The 24725-nt window shown below is 37.2% G+C and overlaps 1 protein-coding gene across 1 annotated transcript in view; it reads right to left on the minus strand.

Moving 5' to 3' along the window:
• Window positions 1–1361: 1361 nt before the first annotated feature.
• The window catches only part of LOC134801442 (mucin-17-like), a 117488-nt gene continuing 94124 nt past the window's right edge, over window positions 1362–24725 (minus strand). The window contains exons 2-3 of the mRNA XM_063774004.1: window positions 9253–9318; window positions 1362–8704 (exon numbers count right to left, since the gene is read on the minus strand). Of these exons, the coding sequence (XP_063630074.1) occupies window positions 1713–8704; window positions 9253–9318 (7058 nt within the window). The 3' untranslated portion in view covers window positions 1362–1712. The remainder of the gene's footprint in view (window positions 8705–9252; window positions 9319–24725) is intronic.

Here is a 24725-nt window from a genome sequence, read left to right on the forward strand (position 1 = left end):
ATTTTACTATAAAACACAATGTATTTAACTATAATTATTTAACATTCAATTAAATCTATTTTATTTCCTTATCAACTTACTGGCTTATTCTAAACCATAACTGTTACATTATTTGTTTTAGAATCTTGAAAAAAAATGCTTTACAAAATCATTTTATATTAAATAAAAGAAAAGTTAGAAAAAATATACTATACCAAATCTACTTACCCAATACACTACTTACTATCTACAAACTGCATCCAATTTCTATTTACAAAACCCAGCCCAACTCGTGTCTGCAACTTGGTGCTTCACTAAAGTGCGGAATAAGGTTAGGATATATGTACAACACTACATCTAAGTCAAGTCAGTGCGACGAAACTTTGAATTGAAGCTTCCGTGGAGTGTTATTAGCACTAAAATCTGTATGTACATTTACTTCGTCGTCGTTTCATTTTAGTTATTTATAGTTCTTAAAATTAGTTTAACAGTAATGTTATTTATTAGATTAAAGCTAAAATTTTCAAAATGTTCCTGAAGAATACCATTAGAATTTTAATCAATTTGTTTTTTTGTTTTTCCATTCTTCAATAACATTTGAATTTGTTATGTTATTATTATGACTAGGTCTACAATCGAGATTACCATTAAAACTCACCTCGGAGGTAGTTGGAGGTACGGATGTGGATTTGGGATCTCCCAGATGTGGGGTATCTTCAGGTTCCGGTGTTCGTCATTGTCGTCATCGTTGTCAGCAGTCATTTGTCAATGTCACCTGTCAGTGTTTCTTCCGTCTTGAATTCCGAATGACAGTACGAATCCATCGTACTGTCATTCGGCTTCCTTGTTCTGTACGGATATAGTGGTCGTTCTTGTTTACGTGACAGCGTGATAAAACAGTGTCCGTCACTTTCTATCCCATGGTGTTAAAACGTGACAGTTATTTTATCACGTGGATATTTGGATAAAGATGGATAAAGCCATCTATAAAACGCCGACTGATCATTTAGTGTTGGTAAAGACTTCTAGTACTCTTAAGTGGTCACTTAAGACACGATTGAATTTTTAGATAGTTATAACTTGTACCCTCTGTAGTGAGAAATTTGTTACATAGTTAAGGAGACATATCAAAATTTTACAACAAAAATTAAAGTGCAATCCAATCCAATCCAATTATTTTACATACCTTCACACTGTATTAGGGAATCATTATTATGAAAGTCATTTTGTTGCAGTCTTGTTAAAATTAACTCAGCTTTTTAAGTTCTAGAATCATAAAGCTAGAGTTTTTGTCAACACCAGTCGTTAGGATCATTCTTATTTTACAAAACTAAATAAGTAATTATAAAGTTGTTGGACAGGTATTAAAATGAAATCAATAATAATGTTTAAAGTATTTATTTTTATTTGTCCTATTTGCAATGTACAATTGAAAACAAGAAGAGTATTATGAAATTAATTATGATAAATCATAATCTAGTTTAGACTTAATCTTAGGCAGTGATAGATATTTTGTTACCTAAACAATTTTGTAACCATCACATAAACCTGGTAACATTATAGATTTATTTGGCAATCTTATAGAAGAGTTAATTATCTAGTAAAGTACAAAAGAGTATTTTGTTCTTACACACTATCGTTAAAACTATAAGGCACTATTCATAGTTAAGCTTACTATGATACAATGTAAATAAATAACTATTATTTTATATACCTAATCATTTGTTTGGGCTTCACGAGACGTCGTCGACTGAACTTAAATTTAAATCTCTAATGGCGGTTGCTGCTGCTAACTTCACGACATATGTTGGTGATGCGTCATATCTTATGTGTTTACTCAATGACCCAACTATACTCTCAAGGCTCTGTGTTTCAATTTGGCTTTTGAACGTAGAATCATCTAAGTATTTCTCCGTGCCAGAAACAATTGAGTTCTCTAAAGCGCTGTCACTCTGAGAACTGATCAATTGACCGACTGAAGGTAATATTGAAGGAAGTACTTCGATGTCTTCGTAATAAACTGCTTCTCGCTTCCTAACTATTTGCGTGTCGTCTACAACAACGGTGGATAGAACGGTACTGAATTCACCAGGATACCTACCAGATACGTACATGGTGACTACACTAGTCAGTTTAGGGGGCGCGGGTTTAGGGGCTCTTGGCTTATTCCTAGCACGCGCCGGAGGTGGCGGAGGTGGGGCATCTTCCTCGATGTCTTGGACTTCGTCACCAAAGTCTTCGTTGCTGTTTAAGTCTTGTAATATGTTTGGTTTGGGACTGTTGCTATAAATGTCATTGTTCAAGTTGTTATTTTGTAGTAAATTCAAATCAGGCTGTCCGAGACCTAACAAGGGATTAGGTGTTTGGAGGAGTGGGTTCGCTATAGCCTGCTGCTGTTGTTGTTGCTGTTGCAATAACAGAGGTAGGAGCAAAGAATTAAATTGTGGTGGAGGGGCTAAAGCTGTAGGTGTGGAAACAATTGTGTCAGTGACATATTCAGTTGCAGTAATTACATTAATTGTTGGATCAACTATGGTTGTCAAAATGGCTTTTCCCTTGAAAGTGATCGGCAGAACGGTTTCCCTAGCATCTGTTACTGTTGTAACGTAAGTTGTAGTCCGAGTTTTGTACTCAGTTACTGGAGTTTGTACTACCTGCTGCTGCGGTAACAAGCCCTGTCCTTGAAGAGCTAAGAGAGGGTTGATCGCTGGCTGCTGGTTACCAAGTAACAGTTGTGATAGCAGCAAGTTAGCTAACGGTACGTTAGCGTTGATTTCAGGACCAATTGTTTGTGTTACTGGCTCTACATTATATACAGTACTGGGCAAAACATGCGAGTAAGATGTCTTACGACCTCTAATAGTGGTAGGTGTGAAAATGACAGTTGTGGTAGGTGTCTCATGCAGATAGAATTTAATGAGTTCAGTGGCACCATTGTCTGCTAACTTGGTCGATTCAGAAGCAAGTACCAGTTGCTGGTTGCCTAAGGGACCTAAAGTGGTCGCAACTTGATTTCTTAGTAAGACTTCTATGCTAGGTTTGGCTGTCAAAACGTTTTTGTACTCAGTTATCTTTCCATTAACTACTGGGATAGTGACTTCAGTTGGGATTTGATGTGTGATTGTTATTTTTCCGTTGTCTACGATACTCTTGTAGTTTTGCCTTTCACCGCTGAAGTTCTCGAAAGAGTTTCTTTGTCTGCTCGAAGCTCTGCTGGTTGTCGTGCGTGTTCGAGACCTGCTCGTACTGCTACGAGACGGACTTCTAGGTCTTTCCGACTGTGATCGACTATTTAATAGTTTAGGTGCTTTAGGTCTTGAAGATAAAGTTGTTGTTCGTGAAGATGGTCTAGATTTGCTACTTCTTCTATAAGCTGGTGCAGATGTGGTAGTTGTTCGGCTTTCTCCCCTGACAATAAAAGGCTGCCTTTGCGAAGATTTTTGAGGAGCAGAAGTAGTAGTTCTACTACCGGATGACAGTCTGGAATTAAATCTGTTTCCAGGTCTAGATTTTTGAGTTACAGGCGCCGGTGGTTCCGTTTCCGGTTCAGGAGCTTTAGTAGAAGCAGACTTAAGACCAGGTCTTCTGAAATTTGTGTATTTCCTATTACCGTAATCAACTTGACGTTTAACTCGTCGTCTCGAGAATGGTCTGATGCTTACAACATTCCTCTTTGGTGCGGGTGTCGAAGGTGTTGCAACTTGCTGCTCTTTTCTGTTTGATGATTCGTAGTCATTGTCTTCTTCGAATTCTTCTCCTTCCAATAATTCCTCGCTCTCTTCAACTTCTTGCTCGTTTTCTTTAATTTCTTCTTCTGGCTCAGGTTCGGGCTGTTTAAATAGGTTCCGTCTAGGGAAAAGGGAATTTTGTGGGCGTTGTCTGCGCAGTGACAATAGTGGATTAGTAGTTGAACGAGTGGTAGGTCTCCTAGTCGTGGTGGTTAAACGTCCTCTGCTCGTAACTGCCGTTCGTCTAGTTGAAGGAGTGGTAACTCTTGGAGTCACAGCTGTACCTGGTTGTCTAGCTACGGGTGGTCGTCTAAATCTAAGAAGAGGATTAGATGTAGTCCTGACCGGTGCTTCAGTAACTTCATTTAAAGCCTCAGTGGCGGTCTCTTCCTGCTGAGTTCCAGATGTCTCCGACTCGTTTTGCTCTGGTGGTGGTAATGATATAGACGCCGAATTTCTGTTACCCCTGAGTCTCGACGAAGCAGTAGGTCGTATTCTTGGAATCGCTGACCTACTAGCGAAGTCTAAGCTGTTTGCTCTGATAGAACTTGACCTGAAGCCAGTTCGTCTCGAAGTAGGCTGAATAGACGCTCTACCACCGAATCCACCTGAACGTGACGCAGAGGGTACATTCGCTGAAGGATTTGAGATGCTGCTGCGTCCGTTGAATCTCTTTCCGGCGCTAGAAGATCCTCCAAATGAAGATGCTTTTCTGTTTCCGCCAAATCCAGATGGCCTTACAGATTTTAACGTTGGTGTTGCAGTTATAGTTGGTGTAAAGTCAGCCCGAGTAATCGTTGTTGCGCTACTGAGCGAGGGAACTCTTGCTTTGGGACTGAAAGTAGGTCTATTTCTAGACGCGAATGGAATAATAACAGGAGTAAATGAAGGTTTCTTTGTAGTAAAAGTCAAACGAGACTTCTTTCTCGAGGATCCGTCATCTTCTTCCTCTTCTTCTTCTGATTCGTGGGCTTCTGTTGTTGTATCTGGTTCCGCAACTGAACTTTCAATAACTTCTGGAGTCGGGCTAATTATAGAAGCTCCTGGTGTGGTCGTACCGTTTGTTTCACGTACTTTTGCTGTAGATTCTGTGCTCAACGTTTTATTATCATCAGTGATTATTACTGAATCACCAGAAATAACAGCAACTTGCGAAAATAGTATCTTTTTATCAGTATCTGGAGAAGGCGTATTATTGTCCGCTGGTTTAATTTCCGCAAATAGATTATCAATATAAGTGCCAACAAGAACCGTTGGAGACGCGCCCGATATATCGGGTAATTTTGTGGGTTTGATTTCTTCTTTCACAATCGTTGGAGATATATGTGGTTTTTCACCATTGTCTTGTATGAGATTTTTATTCACTGCTCCAGTCGGTACTTTTCGTCCTAACTGATTGTCTTCTATTACTTTAGTGTTATCAACAATGTTGGTGACCGTTTCTAAACTGCTTCTAATCTGGGAAGTATTACCAGCATAAAAGGTCGTGAAGTATGTGTATGTTGTGTAAAAAGTAGCTTTACCATCATCTTGTTCAGGACTATTTTCGATAAGTGAGGGTTTTATTTCAACTTCTAATTCTTTTGGTGGTAAGACACTTTCGATATCAATCGGTGTAGTATCGATAGGACTGATAGTTGGTGCAACTTGGACAACAGGGGTGACTACATTAGAAACAATTTCTTCTCGACTTGTAATTGTGGTTGTTTTGTCTTTGTAAAGAGTAGTCCAATAGGTAAATGTGGTGTAATATGTAATTGGCAAGTTACTCTCTTCTTCTGCCTCTTTTTTAGGTGTTATCGTCTCAGTTACTACGTTAGTAATAGTTTCTAATCTACTCTTTACTTTGCTTGAGTCTTTTCCAATGTACATAGTTGTGAAATAAGTGAATGTCGTGTAACTTGTTTGTAGCAGAAGTGTGGGTGATGGCATGATTTCATCAATGTTACTCTCAGAGCTAATTTGATCATCTAATACATTGTTATTTTCTATGTACTGCCTTTCACCTCTAGAGGATGATGATTTAACATCTGTTACCGTGTCTGTGTAAGAGTTATCGGTATCTAATGGGTTGGACTCTACACTGAATAACATGTCAACTTCTACAGGTGTAGGCTGTGGAAGTGTATGTTTGTTTTCATTAGTAGGCTTATCATCATTTTCTTCCATAGTAACCGAAGATTCCATTGACGAGGTTTCTTCTGGATTCGCTGGTGGTTCTCTTTTAACCTGCTTACAATTTCTAAAATCAAACTGAGCTTTAGTTTTTTCCGCACCTAAAGGATTACTCTTAGTTGGAATCAATTCATCAGGTCCCACGTAGTTTGTATATACTTCGCTTCTGCTGCATACGTTAGCATCAGTTCCTACATAAATCGTCGTGAAGAATGTATAAGTCGTAAAGTACGTTTTGACAGCGTCTGGTTTAATACTAGCTACATCATCACCCAATGATGGAGTAGGCGTCTGAGAACTATAGCTCTCACCTCCTTCGACGGATTCAAGAACGTCTTTATTTTTGACTAAATCAATTATGCTGTTGATGGCAAACGATTCAGTAGGACGACCGATTCCTACGCTAGTTGGCGCAATTTCATCCTCGTCAAATGCACCCAATAAGGAAGGATCTAACTGAGCAAGATTGATCGTCGACGTAATAACATTAGTTACAATGGATTTGTGGCTAGCGACACTTGATGTTTGATCACCAAAGAACGTGGTAAAGTAAGTATAAGTAGTATAAAGCGTTTTGTAAATCAAATCTATTTCATTTTCTTTACTATCCTCTTCTTCTTCAGAAGTAGGCTTCTCAGTCGGCGTTGTAGAATGTTCTGTGCTAACCGATACCTCTACATGACTGTGACTAGTTGAAACTCGTTCAGTAGTTGTCGTCTGCGTGCTTGTTGTTGTTTCATTTTCTTCCGTATTTTCTTCGTCTTCTTGCGAACTGTTATCGACCGTAGTTCCGTTCTCGCTTTCTTTAGCTTCAGTCGTTGTTGAGCTTTCTTTTTGTTTAGGAGTTGTCTTTGGTGCAGCTTCAGTAACTAGCTCCGGCTGTGTAGGAGGTGTAGATACCGATCCTTCGGTTTCAACTTCAGGAGATTCCAAGCTACTATGTACAGAGGACTGCACATTCACTTTGACAACAGCCGTCGGTTCTATGTTGATATCAGACTTACATACAACATTAGTCAGGTAGCCTACGTTGCTTTCAACGACTACGTTCGATTTTACGGAAGTAGTTGTTACCTTGCTTTCGAGAGGGATAAAGTAGGTTGTCAAATAAGTTAGTGTTTTGTAAGCGGTTGTCATAACGGATTTCGTTTCGATACCGCTGGAACAAATAACCTCTTCTTCAGTATCGTGTTTCATCTCAGTGGTTGATTCTATATCTTCATAAGATTCCTCACTATGACCACTTTCGGTAGTTGTTATTATTCCAGACTCATTTGCTAGAGTAGTAATTTCATCTTCCTCCTCCTCTTCATTTTCTTCTTCTGATTTTTCTGTAACTTCCGCGGCTGTGTTGTCTGCTTCTTCTTCAGAAGTTACTAAATCTTCATTTACATTGCTTTCCGTGATCACAGATTCTTTAGGGTCCTCAATTATAGTAGCAGATGGTCTCAATAATGTTAGTGGATCTGTAGCTTTTGAGCTGTCATGTATTGGAATGACTTCTAAATTATCGGTAAGGCGCGTACTTTCTGTTATTGGTACCGAAGCTTCTGAGGGCTGAATGACATCTAAGTTAAAATCAAATCCACTATTGCTTTGAACTGAAACACCCGTTGGTTTGTTATCAATGTTATAATGCACCTTTTTAAGACTATCTTCGTCGTTGTATAAAACTTTTTCAGAAACATTATCACTACTAGGAATGGTTACTTTACTGGCCGCATTAACTTCGTGAGGTTTATACGTCGCAGTAGCTACAGGAATATCGGCAGCAAGGAAAGTTATTTTTGTATTAAGTTTATCGACTTGTTTAGCTGAGGGAAAAACGTTTACTTTGTCTGGACTTTGTGGACGAGCAATATCAGTGTTAGGAGTAAAAATAATAACCGTATCACCAACAACAGTGGTGAAGTCAGCAAACCCAGCATATGTGAACGTTTTCTTTGGCCTCGATTCGCTTTTTTGGCCAAACAATTTTTTAGGTAATTTAGTTTGCTGCCCTACCGGTTGCGGAGGGCTACGAGACTCAACATTATCTATATAATAAAAGATAGGCGAAAATTCGTTTTTAATCGTAAATGTCGGTAAATCGTAATTGGGTTTAACTTTGACAATATTTGATTCGTTTAATTCTTCCTTAATTCGAGAATCTATTTTAATAGGTTCTGTTACAGGTTCATAAGCTTTACTTTGACGATGCAATGCATTTATATTTTCTAGGATGGCTGGTTTCACAACGAAATCAAACTTCTTTTCACTGTTGACTGATGGACCGTCAAGGTAGTTAAAGGCTTCATTTTGTGAAAATCGGGGAATTTCATTATTTTGTTGAACTCTACGCGCCGTTGGCTCCTCTGCAATCTGGTTATCTTGTTCTTGAGCAGTAGGACTCGCATTCCAGAAATTGCTTTCTTGCGGAGGTTTACTAGCGTAAACTATGTCCATTCTACTGCTCGGTGCAAGATAATCAGTATTTTTAAGGACAAACTCATCAGGGTCAATGAAGCCTAAATCTTGCTTGACGCTCCATTGGCCGTCGAAAGCGGAATGCACACGCGTCGGTTTCACCGCGACTGCATCCTCATTTGCCGGCTTATTGTACAAAACAAGAGAAGACTTTGTGAGAAGTTGCGCGTAGATGCGCCCGTTGTTCAGCGTGGTGCCAAGGATTTGAGTGGCGAACTCGGTCGTCACCCCATCTTGGATGAATGTCCTGGCTGTCGAGGTCAGTAACCCGATGAGAGGCTTCACACTGTGGTACCTCCCCACTCTCGAGTTATAGTCGTTCCGTTGTTGGTCGTTGACGAGCAACACAGTCAAGTCTACCGTCAGATGTCGTCAAGTGGTGTCAGGAAGGATCGTGGAGGTGCGTTATATTTTACAAAAGTCCGTAGTTGTCCAGACCGGATTAGATTTGAAAGAGAAAGAAAAAAACATACAATTAATTATGCAATATAAATAGAAGAATAAATACGCTATTGCTAATAGATAGGTAGAGACAAACACTTTCATACTGTTAGCACTAATTTATACATTCATTGACATTGATGATGTTTAAATTGTTATTGGTAATAAAAAGAAACTAATGGTGCTCAAATTCCTATACTTACTCAAATAATCATAATCAACGTCAACACAATCAAACAAATTTCCACACAACCTACCTACGGATGCTTTACTATAGGTTAAGTATAGAAAAGAAACGAAAAATATAAAATTAAGAAGAGAAAAAGGCAAAAGGTAAGTTTAAGATAAAGATCAGACCAGACAGTTACACGCTAGTTAGACTAGCGGCAAAATGCAGACATTTTGAAGCAAAGATATTTTTTACAGAAGAGATGGAGCGTATGGTAATTGTTGAAGTACTCACCCCTGTTTTCTGAGACGCCTTCCCTTTTTATCCTAGTTGCTTCTATTGATTCTTCATTATTAATATCTGTAACAAATAAAATAAAATTTTAGTAAAAACATTCCATATTTGAATTATTTTCTTTTTCGGCTACTGAATTCCGAGAATAATAATAGTTAAATCTTAAACAAGCAACTACTAAAAAGCAGATGTAAGAACAATTTGGCGGTTAAGTTCCGTGATTTTTAGGTCATCATCATGTAGATAGTGATCTGACATTTCTATTCACAGCGTGATATCACGGATTAAAAGGTTAGGTATATAATGATGACTATCATTGTCTTGGATTACTGCAATAATGGCCTCTAGGACACGTCATACAGGCAATCGGTAACCAGTATTGACCACGTAACTTTAGGCGTCACTAAGCTTTCGTGGCTCATGAGTCATTAGAAACGTCGTTAGAGTGATAAGTGTTAAGTTTCTATTTAATTAATATCACAATATCATTTTAGTCCAAACTAATTCAGCAGCTCTCCAAAAAATTATCGAGGTCCCCGGGGGCCCTAGGGCTGGATCGTTCCTCGCCCAACGGATCGGCATAGCGATCCAAAGGGGGAACGCAGCCAGCCTTGTGGGAACCCTTCCACAGGGATCGGCCCTGGATGATCTAGCCTAATTGACCGAAGCGAAGCGAAGGTCTACGTTTTGACTCGGGCATTTTGCTTTCGTATGTCCGGATGTTCTCCTCTACAGGTCGCAATTCTTAACCGATTCTCATGAAATTTTGTGACCAGATTCTATGACTAAATAAAATTTTTTTGTCAATCCGGTTTTTGGAAATTTTAAAAAATGGCGGAGTCGTGATACCTGTCGCCTAAACAAATAGTCGTATCGATATCATAAGAGTTTTTTCTTTTTGATATATGTTTATAGATTAAATGGCCAAAAATTCAGAAAATTTGTATCTCTGGTTTCGGCGGTATTTAGATATTTAGTTTTTACTTGAGAATGAGTAGCTAAATTTCGTCAGCTTTAGTAAGAACTATCATGGCGCATTTTGCTAACGTTCGCTTTTTTGTTTGCATAGGGAGGTCCCTGGTTCCATCCCCAGTAATTGTATGCTGCTACATAACTTTTTGTATTTTTTTATACTTAAATTTCGTATCAACTGTTGTTTTTTATTTTATTTTTTTATTTTGAAAAAATTAAAAAAATCGTATTTTTTATTTATCAAGCGCGGGCTAAGCGCATTCGTTTATTTTTTGCAAGAGATGATGGCTTTTTGCGCTTTAAAGAAAATTTGATTCTTGAATATACGGCGCCATACCTTTGGCCTTTGCTCGTCTAGATGGCGACACCATTTTATATTTAACAATTTTTACTCATATCAGTAAAAGAACATGGGTCAAAATCATATGGCGTTCTAAAAATAAAAAAAATCATTTATCCATACATATATACATTTATTGATTTTTTTTTTCATTTTTATTTTAATCCTGTATCGAAAGATGGCAGTAAATTTACTGTGACTACAAAATTTAGTATGACAATAACCCTCTACTACATATAGGGACCGTGCGCGTTGGAGGGTCTGCCATCTTGTGGCCTGAATCGGAAACATGTACATTGCCAAAACAAGTTCTACCATCTACCGTTCTTGTAGGTACGTTTCCTTATGCATAGTAGGTTCTGTCATCTTGTGGACTACATCGGAAGCATAAACGTCACATTTACGCCTCACGCCAAAAATCTGACGGCTCCTATGCTACCCCCTATAGTTCACGCGCGCCCACTATAGGGACCGTGCGCGTTGGAGGGCCTGCCATCTTGTGGCCTGAATCGGAAACATATGTGCACATGTACATTGCCAAAGCAAGTGCTACCATCTACCGTTCTCGTAAGTACGTTTCCTTGTGCATAGTAGGTTCTGCCATCTCGTGGGCTACATCGGAATCATAAACTACATATCTACGCTTCGCGCCAAAGATCTGACGGCTCCTGTGCTGCCACCTATACACTTTATTCTCTTTAGATTAGATATTTAAATTCTTACTCGAGAATAAGTAACCAAATTTCGTCAGCTCATCTAAATGCTATCATAGCGCAGTTGGAAAGACGCTTACAAGCAAGGATATGGGATAGGTACCCGGTTCGATCCCCAGTAAATGCAAATTTTTTTATTTATGTTTTGCACTTAATCATCATATTGCTGATTGATCAAGCGAGCGCGAAGCGCGAGGTAAGCGTATTCGTTTGAGTTTTTGTTTGAAATTTTTTTTAGCGATTTTAGTTCAAGGGCATGGCTGTTCCAGGAGTCAATTTCCACTTACGTTTATAGCATGGGCGGTCACCATCCATAAATCGCAGGGGTTAACATTGCCTAGGGTAGTGGTCGACCTTGGGCTCAGGGAACTAGCTGTAGGTTGCTCGTACGTTGCGCTTTCCCGGGCTCAAAGTCTAACTAACAATAATGTTAGTTATACTTTGAGCCTTTTAATTTGGATCGCCTCGCTAAAATGGCCCATAATTTCCGCAAATCATTTTTTCTTCGAGGCAATTACTCCGTTTTCATTTTTTCCCAGTGGAATTTCTTCGCTTTATTTAATTTTTCGTGTACATTTTTTCATAAACTAAATTTTCCTTTTCTCAATTTATTCCCTTTTCTTTTTAATCCCAGTAGTTAAAATAACCAGTAGGTTTTTTTTTCACTAACTAAATATTCTCTATCTCCATATTTTCTCTTTTTTTTAATGCTAGTGGTAAAAATAACCAGGTTTTTTTCAAATAGGTAGGTTAGGGTTATTTTTTTTGATGACCCTAAAAACGAAACTGCTCCCAGAGATAGGTAGGTTAGGGTTATTTTTTTTTGATGACCCTAAAAACGAAACTGCTCCCAGAGATAGGTAGGTTAGGGTTATTTTTTTTTTGATGACCCTAAAAACGAAACTGCTCCCAGAGATAGGTAGGTTAGGGTTATTTTTTTTTGATGACCCTAAAAACGAATCTGCTCCCAGAGATAGGTAGGTTAGAGTTATTGGCTGACAGCGTTTGGTTTTTTACTTGTAGTTTTGTAGATTATGTTTCAATTTTAGTGTTTTTGATATTTGTTGTATGTGAAATACCTACAAGTAACAAATATAATTACTACACTATTAACATACAGTAACAAGAAAATATTATCCTAGATATTTAAAAGAACGAAACCTATAAGGAAAAGATTAATTTAAAAATATTAAAAATAGGCGATTGCGGAAGAAAACCATTGGGAAAATATGGGAACGGAGTAATTGCTACCGAGAATGAATGATTTCGGGAAATTATGGGCAACGCAAAATATGAGAACGGAGTAATTGCCTCGAAGAAAAAATGATTTTCGGAAATTATGGGCCACACTCGCGCACGAAGCTTCTTAGTTGCAGTTTACAGGTTAATTCAAAGGTAATGTTGGTTTCCTAACATAAGTAGAGTTAGACCAAGAAAAGTCTGCAGAGATTTTGACACTGGCACAAATAACATTGGAACTGCGTGTGCTGTCAAAATCTCTGCAGACTTTTCTTGGTCTAACTCTATCCACTTTTCTATACAATTAGTATGGCGACGTGTATACTTAAGGGGCATCGACCGTACACTGACATCGGGATGATATTTTTATCATGTTATTTAGTAGTCATCGTGCGTCTCGCTTGTGCCAATACATGTACGGACAAGAACGAGTGAAATGCACGATAACTAAATGACATCAGTTAGATAGATGTCTTTCTGATATCAGTGTAAGTTTGAATTGGCCTGTTAGCCAAAAATTGTTTCGTATGTCCATATGTTCTACTCTACAGGTCGCATATCTAAACCAATTCCCGAATTTTGTAAGCAATTGATAGTTAAGTTTTTATGGTCAAATTAGATTCTCTAAATTCTTCAAAACAACGGAACCATACATTTATTCAGTTTTAAACTCTGCTCGCGAGGTCTACAGCTCACAGAGCCACTAGTATATAGGTACATATTGGGCTATCTCACCCATATTATGTTTTATTTATTTTTAATGTTCCGTACAAAACTTTGTTTACGGAACACTTATGGGATCACTTCGGTCTTGTAAATCAGTTAAATGCGTTTTTCTCAGAGACTGTTTGAAGTAGATACCTAAAATTTGGAACAGTTATAGCAATTAATTACCACCACTAATATTTTATGGTTCAGGCGGAGTATGTCACTTTCTTAGGACGTCACATTCTGAGGACGTCACATTCTGAGTTCGTCACTTTCTGAGTACGTCACTTTATGAGAACGCCACTTTCTGAGGACGTCACTTTCTGAGTTCGTCACTTTCTGAGTACGTCACTCTCTGAGTTCGTCACTTTCTGAGTACGTCACTTTCTGAGAACGCCACTTTCTGAGTACGTCACTTTCTGAGGACGTCACTTTCTGAGAGCGCCACTTTCTGAGGACGTCACTTTCTGAGTACGTCACGTTTTTTAGCATAGGTACGATATCATCATCATCATCATATTTCCAAGCGGATGAAGTCGCGGGTCGAAGCTAGCTCAACATTATCTACAGTCCGTTAACTCTCAGAATGACCTTCGGATTTTAGAAAGATACATCGGGTCGGGTATCGGCGGTAACACGCGAAGGTGATACTGCTGTTCTGCTTTCTTACTCACTCGCCAAAAGTTAGGGATACCTCAATGTAAAACAAGCCCTAATTTAATGACGTTATGCTTAATATTTGGTTGATGACTATATTGCGATTTGACTTTTTGTCATAATCTAAGTAAAATAGAATCAGAATTTGAAAGCAGAACGTCACACCGTCATTTACAACTTCTCGCTGAAATTATACAGAGTGGTAATAATAACAGTCACATATTTTTTTGTAGGTAAGTATATTTTTTATAGTTTGTGTTTTTTATTTTATCTCTAGTTTTAATTAAAATTTACTTTAACATAAAAAAATAAATTAAAACAAAAATTTTAAATTTTATTTGTAAATAATTACACAGTACTTAAAAGTCACATATTTTAATATGAATTTAAATATTTACCTACTAGTTATGGTGGTATTAACTACTCTATAAGGTTTACTCGGGTAATTCCGAATGTCGAAAACTGTCGGATAATTCCGAAAGAGACTTTTATTATGACGGAATTAAGGGTGATTTTCATCTGAATTTCGGAATTATCCGACATTCGGTAATACCCGAATACACCTTACAGGGTGGTACAAACCACGATGTCCAAAATTTTTAAGTGAAAACTTCCTTAGCGGCGCTGTGCACTTTTTGTGATGGGGAAAAAATGTTAAACTCGCGACAGGTCACGTGACCGTAAGATTCGTAAGACGTAAGACGGACACGTGGCCTGATCGAAAAACTGATACAATGTCATTGAGTTTTCACTTCTGCCGGCACTCCCGGAGTGCAACCCGTTGTTTTTTTTTTAGATTCTTCACTACGTGGGCTATCAGATTACTAATTTGGGAACTTTCCACCTCGATTCCTTTGACCGGTGACTCTGTCAAATTATGACTATTGTCACTTTTTTTTTACCTTTAAAAAAAACTTAGGGACTAGCAGTTTCTAAAATAACCAAAAGTCGTTGAACTCGCTTGTTTTTTTTTAATTAGGTAAAATCTAAACTTGACCTGCTTGAACGTAAAACTTTGACTTTTGTCTTTTTTTCCAACTCGCAGCCAAGTGAGGATGCTGATTTTTTTAGCAACTGCGTCGTTTGTAAAGGATTATGTTATAAAAAGAAACATTCAAAAAAGTTCAATAGTTTTTTTAAATAAATTAATTGGTTCGGCCCGGAATTTCTTAACAAAAGTTAAAAGTTCAACAATTCATAACTCGTAAACTACGAAAAACCGGCTAACATACATATTCTATAATTGAATTGAGGAATCTAAAAAAAATTTTGGAAGTCGTGGTATAGACCATCCTGTATAGTTTTGAGTGTTGGATTGCAAGTTGCAACTAAATCAGTACGACGCTGTCATTTTTTATTACGCGAATACGTCCGATTTTACCCGAAAAACGAAGTTCATTCTGAGAGTTAACGGACTGTAAGTGGTCAAACCAATTTGTCATTAAATAAGAACAATAAAAACTACACTCATCCTTTTCTTTTGGATGCTAGTACTAGTGTAAGACAAAGATAGTATGTTTATCTCTGTCTATGTTTGAAATGAGACAGTCCTTTGACAAACTTTATAACCTTTTTGTAGTTTTGGATTTTAAATAGAAAAAAATCAGCGATGTCAAATCGGCGACATGATAGATTTTTATTGTCAGGCTAAAAGTACAATGTAATATTAATTTAAAAATTCATCGTGTAACCTATATAGGAAGAAAACAAACAAATAAATTACATTAAATATATGCAGAACATGAGAACTATGAGAGTATGGGAGTGATCCATACGCAGAAGTGATTGGTGGCTGAACATATATTCTGAATATGCCGTTGCCGATATGAAGAAAAAATCCTTTGACGCCTATTCTCCACAGGTGACACGTGAAGAAATATTGTCTGAACCAAAACTGCAAGAGCTGATTTTTATACGCAGATATCCAAAATTTACATCATCATCGGAAAAAAAGACGTGAGTTTATGGGGACATGACAGAAGACGCGGTATGTTGAAGAATATGTTGTCACGAAATGAGCGGCAGTCCGTTTAAATGTAAATATGTGGGAATGACCTTCTACTGGTGTCAGCGAGCTTGCCGTGATACCTTCACCAGCTAATCACAGCGGCGAATGATAAAATCATGGTTCCTACTGTGCGAAACATTTATGTGTATTGAATCGAAGCTGTTGCCGGCCTAACTCCAATCTGTGGCTAAATGTTTTGGTGCTTGTAGTTCTCTGTAGTATTCTGAATTAAATAATGATTTAAACATAATTAGATTGTTTTTATATTATTTATTTCTCTATTTTCACTTTATTGCACGAAACATAGGACGTTTTGCCAAATGGAATTCTCTACCAGTCAGGCGTAAGGCAAACAGAGATTGGTATTGGTATGTAAGATATAAAAGCGACCGTATGTCGAACAGCTAATCTGGTTGCTGGCAGTATACATTTTTCGTGCAGGTATATTATACTGTTAAATCGTACCTATGCTAAAAAACGCGACGTACTCAGAAAGTGACGTCCTCAGAAAGTGGCGTTCTCAGAAAGTGACGTCCTCAGAAAGTGACGTACTCAGAAAGTGGCGTTCTCAGAAAGTGACGTACTCAGAAAGTGACGTACTCAGAAAGTGACGTACTCAGAAAGTGGCGTTCTCAGAAAGTGACGTACTCAGAAAGTGACGAACTCAGAAAGTGACGTCCTCAGAAAGTGGCGTTCCCAGAAAGTGACGTACTCAGAAAGTGACGAACTCAGAATGTGACGTCCTCAGAATGTGACGTCCTAAGAAAGTGACATACTCCGCCTGAACCTATTTTATAGATTAAGGTTATTTAATATATTTTTATAGATTAAGTTTGTAAATATGCATGCACCATCTGGAAAATATTTGTATGCCTAATGGCTAAATATAGTGATACTCTTTTTAAGTGTACAATTATATCTGTAAAAACCTATGTTTACAAATAAATATATGATTTATGATTTATAATATTCAGGTATTAGTTTTAGTTATGTAATGCGTAGTTTTAATTTTAGGTTACTTTTTATTGTAAGTAGGTATAGTTATTATTAAAAAGATAAGTTTTATAATATTGAGAAGACGGGTCATATTTAGAAACATATTATGTCATAAGTGCGAGTAGGTACCAATTATTTTAATCATAACGCATTTCCCTCTCATTTTGCCAAATTGGCATCACATTTTACAGATCTATTGTAAATCGTGCTGTTACAGATGTAGTGCATACCTAATTATTTAGTTTCCTTCGTATTTTCACGGAAACGTCCGAACGTGTCTTGCTAATTCAGTCTCAGTACAAAAAGTACTGAGGTTGATTGAAGTAGCATGACAAATACGAACGTTCCCGAGAAAATACGAAGGAAAACAATTATGCAGTATATCTGTACCGAAATAAGAATAAAATAAAAAACAAGAAGCATCAATAAAAGGTAGGTACGAGTAGGTAGGTTTGCTGTGTGCGTTGCAGCAAAACAAAAGGGTTCTGGCTCAGTAATACAATCTTTCGGGTGAAGCACTGTTAATCCTGCTAGAACCCAGATCACGATCAAATTATCGATTAGCTTATCTTTTTGCAACAGAACGTGCGGCCCCATTTTACGATAACAGCACATTGAATTAATTGCAACACTTGTAAAAAAAACAAAGATTTTGCTACCATCCCCTGCAACTGACACAAGGTGACCAAACTGGTCCAATGTCCAACAATCAATTGCGCAATCATATTAACCCAGTTGCAGATCCCGGTACAAACGCACTAACTGTACGAAGATTATTGAACGTTAATTCGTTTCGTTATTATAGCGTTTTGAAAGTAGATTCGAGGTCGCTAATCAGATCAATTGACGTAAATCAATAAATGGACATAAGTGGATCGATTAAGTTACTGGAATCGGGTAAGTAGCTAGGTGTGAAATGGTTGGCAGGTAGGTAACTGTAAATTCGTTGCCAGACATTTGCTAGGTATATCAAATGCCGATATCTGAAAAGAAAAAGGTCTACTTTGTCAGGACGTGGATGTGACGCGTATGGCAGCTACGTTATTAACCGGCAGATTTTGACAGACAAACAGATATTTCTGTAGAATGCCCCTCCACATTTCACTACCTTCCACTATTCCAACTTCACATCGTAATACGAAACATGACACTATTGCACAAACCGGCCATTTGTACCCCAATTTCAAACCTTACCAAACCCTCTGAGAATTTCGCGCAGATTGGAAACAAAACACAATCGTTTGCAATATCAGTAGGTTTCTTACGATTATAGTTTGCTTCTCTGTTACACACGTTCACAAAAAGAGATGGGCATCTTTTTTTCACACGATTACCCCGTGTTATTTAAGTGTACACAGTTAGCACGTAACTGCAAATCTCGTGTTTCCGAGGTTATGTAAGGAATTTTGATGATAATCTCCTTCTGTAGAGATACAGTTAGAAAAACTGTTACTGAAATACTCCATCGTTTTGTGCTCATTTCAGTCTGAAATTCTCATTATCTAGGTTCATTATCATTAAAATCATGTTCAAGAAAAAATAGGAAATAAGTACATACTTAAACTAAAACTCGTCTTCATCTCTGATTGCTTACTATTTATAGACTCTACCTATAGGCCTTCAAAACAAGAAGATGTAACCTAAACTACAATGTTTGATCAACGTCAGGATTGGGGTGCATACGGGCGTTGTATATCAGTATCTATGTATACTCTGTATCTTTAGGTACTTAAATAAAAGTAAACTAATAATTTGTAAATTTTCGGGTAGTTATAACATTTATTGATTAACCAACCAAATACAAAACCACCTGGTTCTGTCACTGAACGACCTGACTTTAACCAACATTATTTGAACCGTTACCTAAAGTAGGTTGTTTACTCTATACCTTTATATGTTTAGTAATTAGAAGAATATTATTAAAGACATGCAATATTTTTGTTTGTTGCAACATGTTTTTATCTATGGAACTGGCTTCAGAAGCCAAATGAGGGTAGATTTTGTTCACTCTTTTTAGGGTTCCGTACCCAAAGGGTAAAACGGGACCCTATTACTAAGACTTCGCTGTCCGTCCGTCCGTCCGTCCGTCTGTCCGTCCGTCCGTCCGTCCGTCTGTCCGTCCGTCCGTCCGTCCGTCCGTCCGTCTGTCACCAGGCTGTATCTCACGAACCGTGATAGCTAGACAGTTGAAATTTTCACAGATGATGTATTTCTGTTGCCGCTATAACAACAAATACTAAAAACAGAATAAAATAAAGATTTAAAGTTGTATGGGGGCTCCCATACAACAAACGTGATTTTTGACCAAAGTTAAGCAACGTCGGGAGTGGTCAGTATTTGGATGGGTGACCGTTTTTTTTTTGCTTTTTTTTTTGTTTTTTTTTTTGCATTATGGTACGGAACCCTTCGTGCGCGAGTCCGACTCGCACTTGCCCGGTTTATTAAATACCTATAGATACAGATATAAGTAACGGAACAGGCCCCGTAGACAAGATTCAATCGCTAACGCTCCGTAGCGAACGAAACGCAACTGTCACTGTCACACTAATATGGAAGAGTGATAGAGAGACACAAAGCGATTCGATAACGAAGCGCAAGCGATTGTCACTTTGGCTAGGCCACCTGTTAATATTCAATGTGTCTTATGGTCAACTATTCCACGGAACAGTAGGCCACAACGCCCATACGTGAAACGCAACAGGAACATTTTCACCGGCACAGTTACGACGGAAGCGCACGCTGCTCGTACGCATACGACAAAACGTCGTAAGCGCCGTGATATTTGTACACATATACGTCGTTTTAACAGAATAGATAAGTGGACATCGGGTGGGCTACTGACATGGCACGCGTTTAAGGTGTGCGCTACTTTTTTACTAGGACTATGTCGGTACAGGTCGCGTTTAGTATGTATGACGGGTTGGGTGTGTTCATTAAGGATTTTTAGAATATTTCAGCGTCTGCTGGATGGAAGCAAGTTTCTAGACTTTTACGTACGTGGTTGTTCTTGTTATTCAATATTCTTTGTTGTCTCAATAAATAAATAAAAATAAATGTAAGATTAGAAATAATAAGAGAGCGAACTATTAATTTCCAAATAGGGTATTTTGTAGACATTCATCGGATTAAAATACGAGCATGTAGAGACTGAAATCTACGATTTTGATAGCACACGCAGTGCAAGTGTTATTTTAAACGTCTAACTTCTATGAAATGATGTCGTATAAATAACATTTGCACTGCGTATGCTATCAAAATCGCTGCAGACTTTTCTTGGTCTAACTCTACTTACTAATGATAACCAAAAATGGAAAAAATCTGATCTTAATTAGTAGACATTTCTAAATGTAAATCTGCCAGTTATGGGGTTCTCCTTATTTGAACATTTCACTTGAAATTTTATTTTCTCAGAAGGTCCCAAATATACCAAACCAACCAAAAAAAATGTCCGCCAGATGATCTTAAGACCGTGAAGCGTAAACTAAAATGAAGTTCAGTCGTTTATTTTAGCGTCTTCGTCTTAATTAACGATATTCGGCGACAAATTTCATAAGACATCTCTATTGAACAACACATCTACTTCCTTATTGATAAGGTCCCAGGTGAATGCTCTAGAAAACGTAACAAAGCCTAGAAACGTCGCGCACCACTTCCCGTTCGCTTCCGAGCAATTACAGAGACAATAATTAGGGCCTACATAATTAAAACTACCGACCAAACCTTCCAAACAAACATAGACTTTAAATCAACAGAGATAAATACGACATTCGCTTTGCACGGGCAATGCTACTGTCAAAACTGTAATTATTTCGCACGCTCTCCTTTCAAAAACCTGAATAACATTCACACCTATTAAGAAATTACAGGAGTTTTAACTGTAACACAATGACTCAAGAACGATAATCGAATGGGGTTAATGAATGTTTAAATTTGTTTGTTCCAAATTTGAAATCGGATGACTTGCGTTCCGTATGGGAAGATGGGAGATACGCGACTATTTTAAGATACTTATCGGATAAATACGCGGTTCTTTGATAGGTTCGCTTTTTACTTTTTGAATTTCACTTTTACATTGTCGCTCGACGAAAGTAAGATCTTGTTTTTTTTTAGAAAACTTTCGTCGGGTGTAATCTGGTATTTCGACAATGGTGGGCAAAAAGTCGGATCGTTTTGTGGAAAGATCATTCATAACATAAGTTTGTAACTTCTGGTTATTCAACTTGTGCATTTAGGAGACATTTATTGCGTGTTAAGTATTTTATTCTATTACGTAGATTTGAGCGACTTTTTCCCACGTCTACGTCGTATCTTTAAAAAAAAATTTTTACATTATCATCATCATCATCAGCCCTTTATCGCCTACTGCTGAGTATAGGCCTCTCTTCTGTTTAGTACGCCACTTGTCCCGATCTGAGTTAATCTCATCCAGAAGTGACCCGCAATGTTCCGGATGTCGTCCACCCATTATAAATGTAGGTATCTACTTTTCGTTAACCGTTTTTGCAAAAAAATGCATGTTTTTTTTTAATTTATAAGGCGCTAACCATTAATTTAACCTTTTTTGAAGACTGGTCTATTTCCCAACGGAATTTTAACTCAATTCCTAACCCTATTGCAAAACTGGTCCTCCACATATAAGGCGGGAAAAGTGTCGTGTAAAAAGCTACGCGCCAGAGCGAGACAGCGATCAGCGTCGAGCCGGAGTGCGAGAGAGACGGTAACTGTGTCAGTGGGACCCTAGAGTCAATGCACTTGCAATCTTATGCGTTTTAAGGCTTGAGCTACCTATGGGCTTGGCGAAGATATTAATTCAATTCATTTCAGTAATAATTTATTTCGAACAAAAGTTCATAATGTGTGTATGTGTGTGTGTGTGTGTGTGTGTGTGTGATATTAACAGGCCAATTCGAGTTTTAGTCATTCGATCTGTTTCCAATATGATACGATATGATATGATATGATATGATATGATATGATATGATATGATATGATATGATATGATATGATATGATATGATGTGATGTGATGTGATGTGATGTGATGTGATGTGATGTGATGTGATGTGATGTGATGTGATGTGATGTGATGTGATGTGATGTGATGTGATGTGATGTGATGTGATGTGATGTGATGTGATGTGATGTGATGTGATATGATATGATATGATATGATATGATATGATATGATATGATATGATATGATATGATATGATATGATATGATATGATATGATATGATATGATATGATATGATATGATATGATATGATATGATATGATATGATATGATATGATATGATATGATATGATATGATATGATATGATATGATATGATATGATATGATATGATATGATATGATATGATATGATATGATATGATATGATATGATATGATATGATATGATATGATATGATATGATATGATATGATATGATATGATATGATATGATATGATATGATATGATATGATATGATATGATATGATATGATATGATATGATATGATATGTGTCAAAAGTGACATTTCTTCAACTAAAAACGTCACTTTTGACATACCACAGCAGTATAATTTACTATAAAATAGTTATTTACGATACAAGTGCGGCAAATAGGAAATTCGAAACGAGTTTCATTAACCATTTTTGCCGTTTTAAATCGACACGAGTTGCGAATTACCTATTCGCATGTGTATCGTACAACATTTTACAGTACATAATATGGTCCTATTTTCCCGCACTAGTGCGTAAAATAGCACTTTTCGTGCGTATGTCAAAAGTTTAAAGGGCCATATGTACTGTAAAATGTTGTACGATACACATACGAATAGGTAATTCGCGACTCGTGTCGATTTAAAACACTCCCTTCGGTCGTGTTTTAATTTATCGCCACTCGTTTCGAATTTCCTCTTTTTCGCACTTGTATCGTAAATAACCATTACAGTAGTAGGTACTATACATGTGGCCCTTTCAACTTTCGACATTCTTACGCACGGAAAGTGCTCCTTAAATAGCACCATATGTACCTACTCTAAAAATAGAAGTGATATATCAGAGTGATCTAACAAGCAAAATTGTAAACAGAAGTATATTTTCAGAGTACCTAATTGTGATACCTATTGCCTCGTAAGACCCAAGCCAACGTTTGCGCTTTTAAATTTGGAACTTTCTTTTATTTCTAGAGTTCATAACGCGAATTTAATAATACTTGTACAAGTACGCGGGGACTTACGAAGATAGTTTGGCCCAGGACTGTCTCATCTGTCAGAGAGCATCATACTATCTTCGTCTTACGGGGATGAGTATATAGTTTTCCTGGATCTTACTGACTGACAAGGTTGTCTTTGCCAGACTATAGCGCGGTCAGAGTTATAGCGCAGGATACTGTGCAACCAGTTTTACTTAAGAGAGAATGTGCAATCAGTAAGTATGGGTTATGAGTTTTATGGTTCACTAAGCCGGTATTCCGCCATTGCTAATAGATTAACCAAGTTACTAGTATTTTCGTAATTTGGCGTTTGTAGGTACATCAGTAATTAACCTTATCTAAACGGATACTGAAGTATTTTATGGTGCATTGAGTGAAAAATTTGCCGAAATTGGATATCTATTAATGGTTTAATTATTAGCTTTAAAGGTACGAAACCCCGATACTGTACGTAAAATACATAGTTGTAAAAAAATACAATTCTCAACTTTCTTCTCTTCGAAAAAAAATTGAATAGTGACTTTTTATGTACCTACCTATATTGTAAACACATGTAATTAATATAAAACGATACGAATATAAAAAGCTATCTAAGCTTATACCTTTCGACGTTTAAAAAAACTCCGTAAATAACTTAAAAATATGCGAGATTTAGTCAAACTAAATTTCCTTTGATTTATTTACAAAATTAGCGGAATACTTTTTTGTAGGGATATTATTTTTACATTCTTTAATCATCTGTTAATATGAACAACGGTAATTGATGGTTTTAGGTTTTAAATAAAAATATATGTTCGTTGGTGTTAGGCGGCAATGGAGACACGTTTTTGGAATCTCAAAGTAAATTCGTGTTTAATTAATGAAAACTAATAACAACCTAGAGTTCTTCATAAAACAGTTTTTTGAAGAACTCTAGGTACACGTGTGCATTGTGTGCAACTCGAACACACAATTAAATTATAATCTGGTACACTCACTTTGTCAGTAGAAAAAGGCGGCCAATTTAAAAAATGTAGGCGCGAAGGGTGGACCTCATATAGAAAATTTGAATTCACGCCTTTTTTACTGAAAAAGTGGGTATGTTTTAACTAGTATATCTACTTGTGAAACACACACAAAAAAAACTGTGAACATTGTCCTACGAAGTCGGTTAAACATGAATACATTAATCCTATTAGGTTCAACTTGTTAATCTGTCAAAATGTCGTGACCGACACCTAGTATTCGTTACAAAATACCTAGTATTGTGCAAATCGGAACCGGTATTTATACTAGTTAGTTATGTTATTAACAAAGATAGGCTTTCTATTTTGTTGCAAGATTGTCTGATCGATTGGTCCGACCTTGTTATTAAAAAAGATGTAGAGATAATAATCGTTTTAATTACGAAATTGTTAATGAATCTGTATTAGGTATACCTATTCTAATACGAAGATTGGATTAAATTAACTTTTGTCAACATATTTAAATAGGAAAAATAAGTAAGAAACCAAGCAAATAATGTTTAAAATAAGGGGGGGGGGGGGGGTAAGACTATCACCGCGGGGTCTTCTTCTTCTCCTTGTTAGAGGCTATATAAGGCTCCATAGCCTATGTATCACTGCGACCATCGCTGATCTATTGTGATCGCCACCTACTAC

This window comes from Cydia splendana, chromosome 22, assembly GCF_910591565.1.
Source record: "Cydia splendana chromosome 22, ilCydSple1.2, whole genome shotgun sequence".
NCBI classification, from domain to species: Eukaryota; Metazoa; Arthropoda; class Insecta; order Lepidoptera; family Tortricidae; genus Cydia; species Cydia splendana.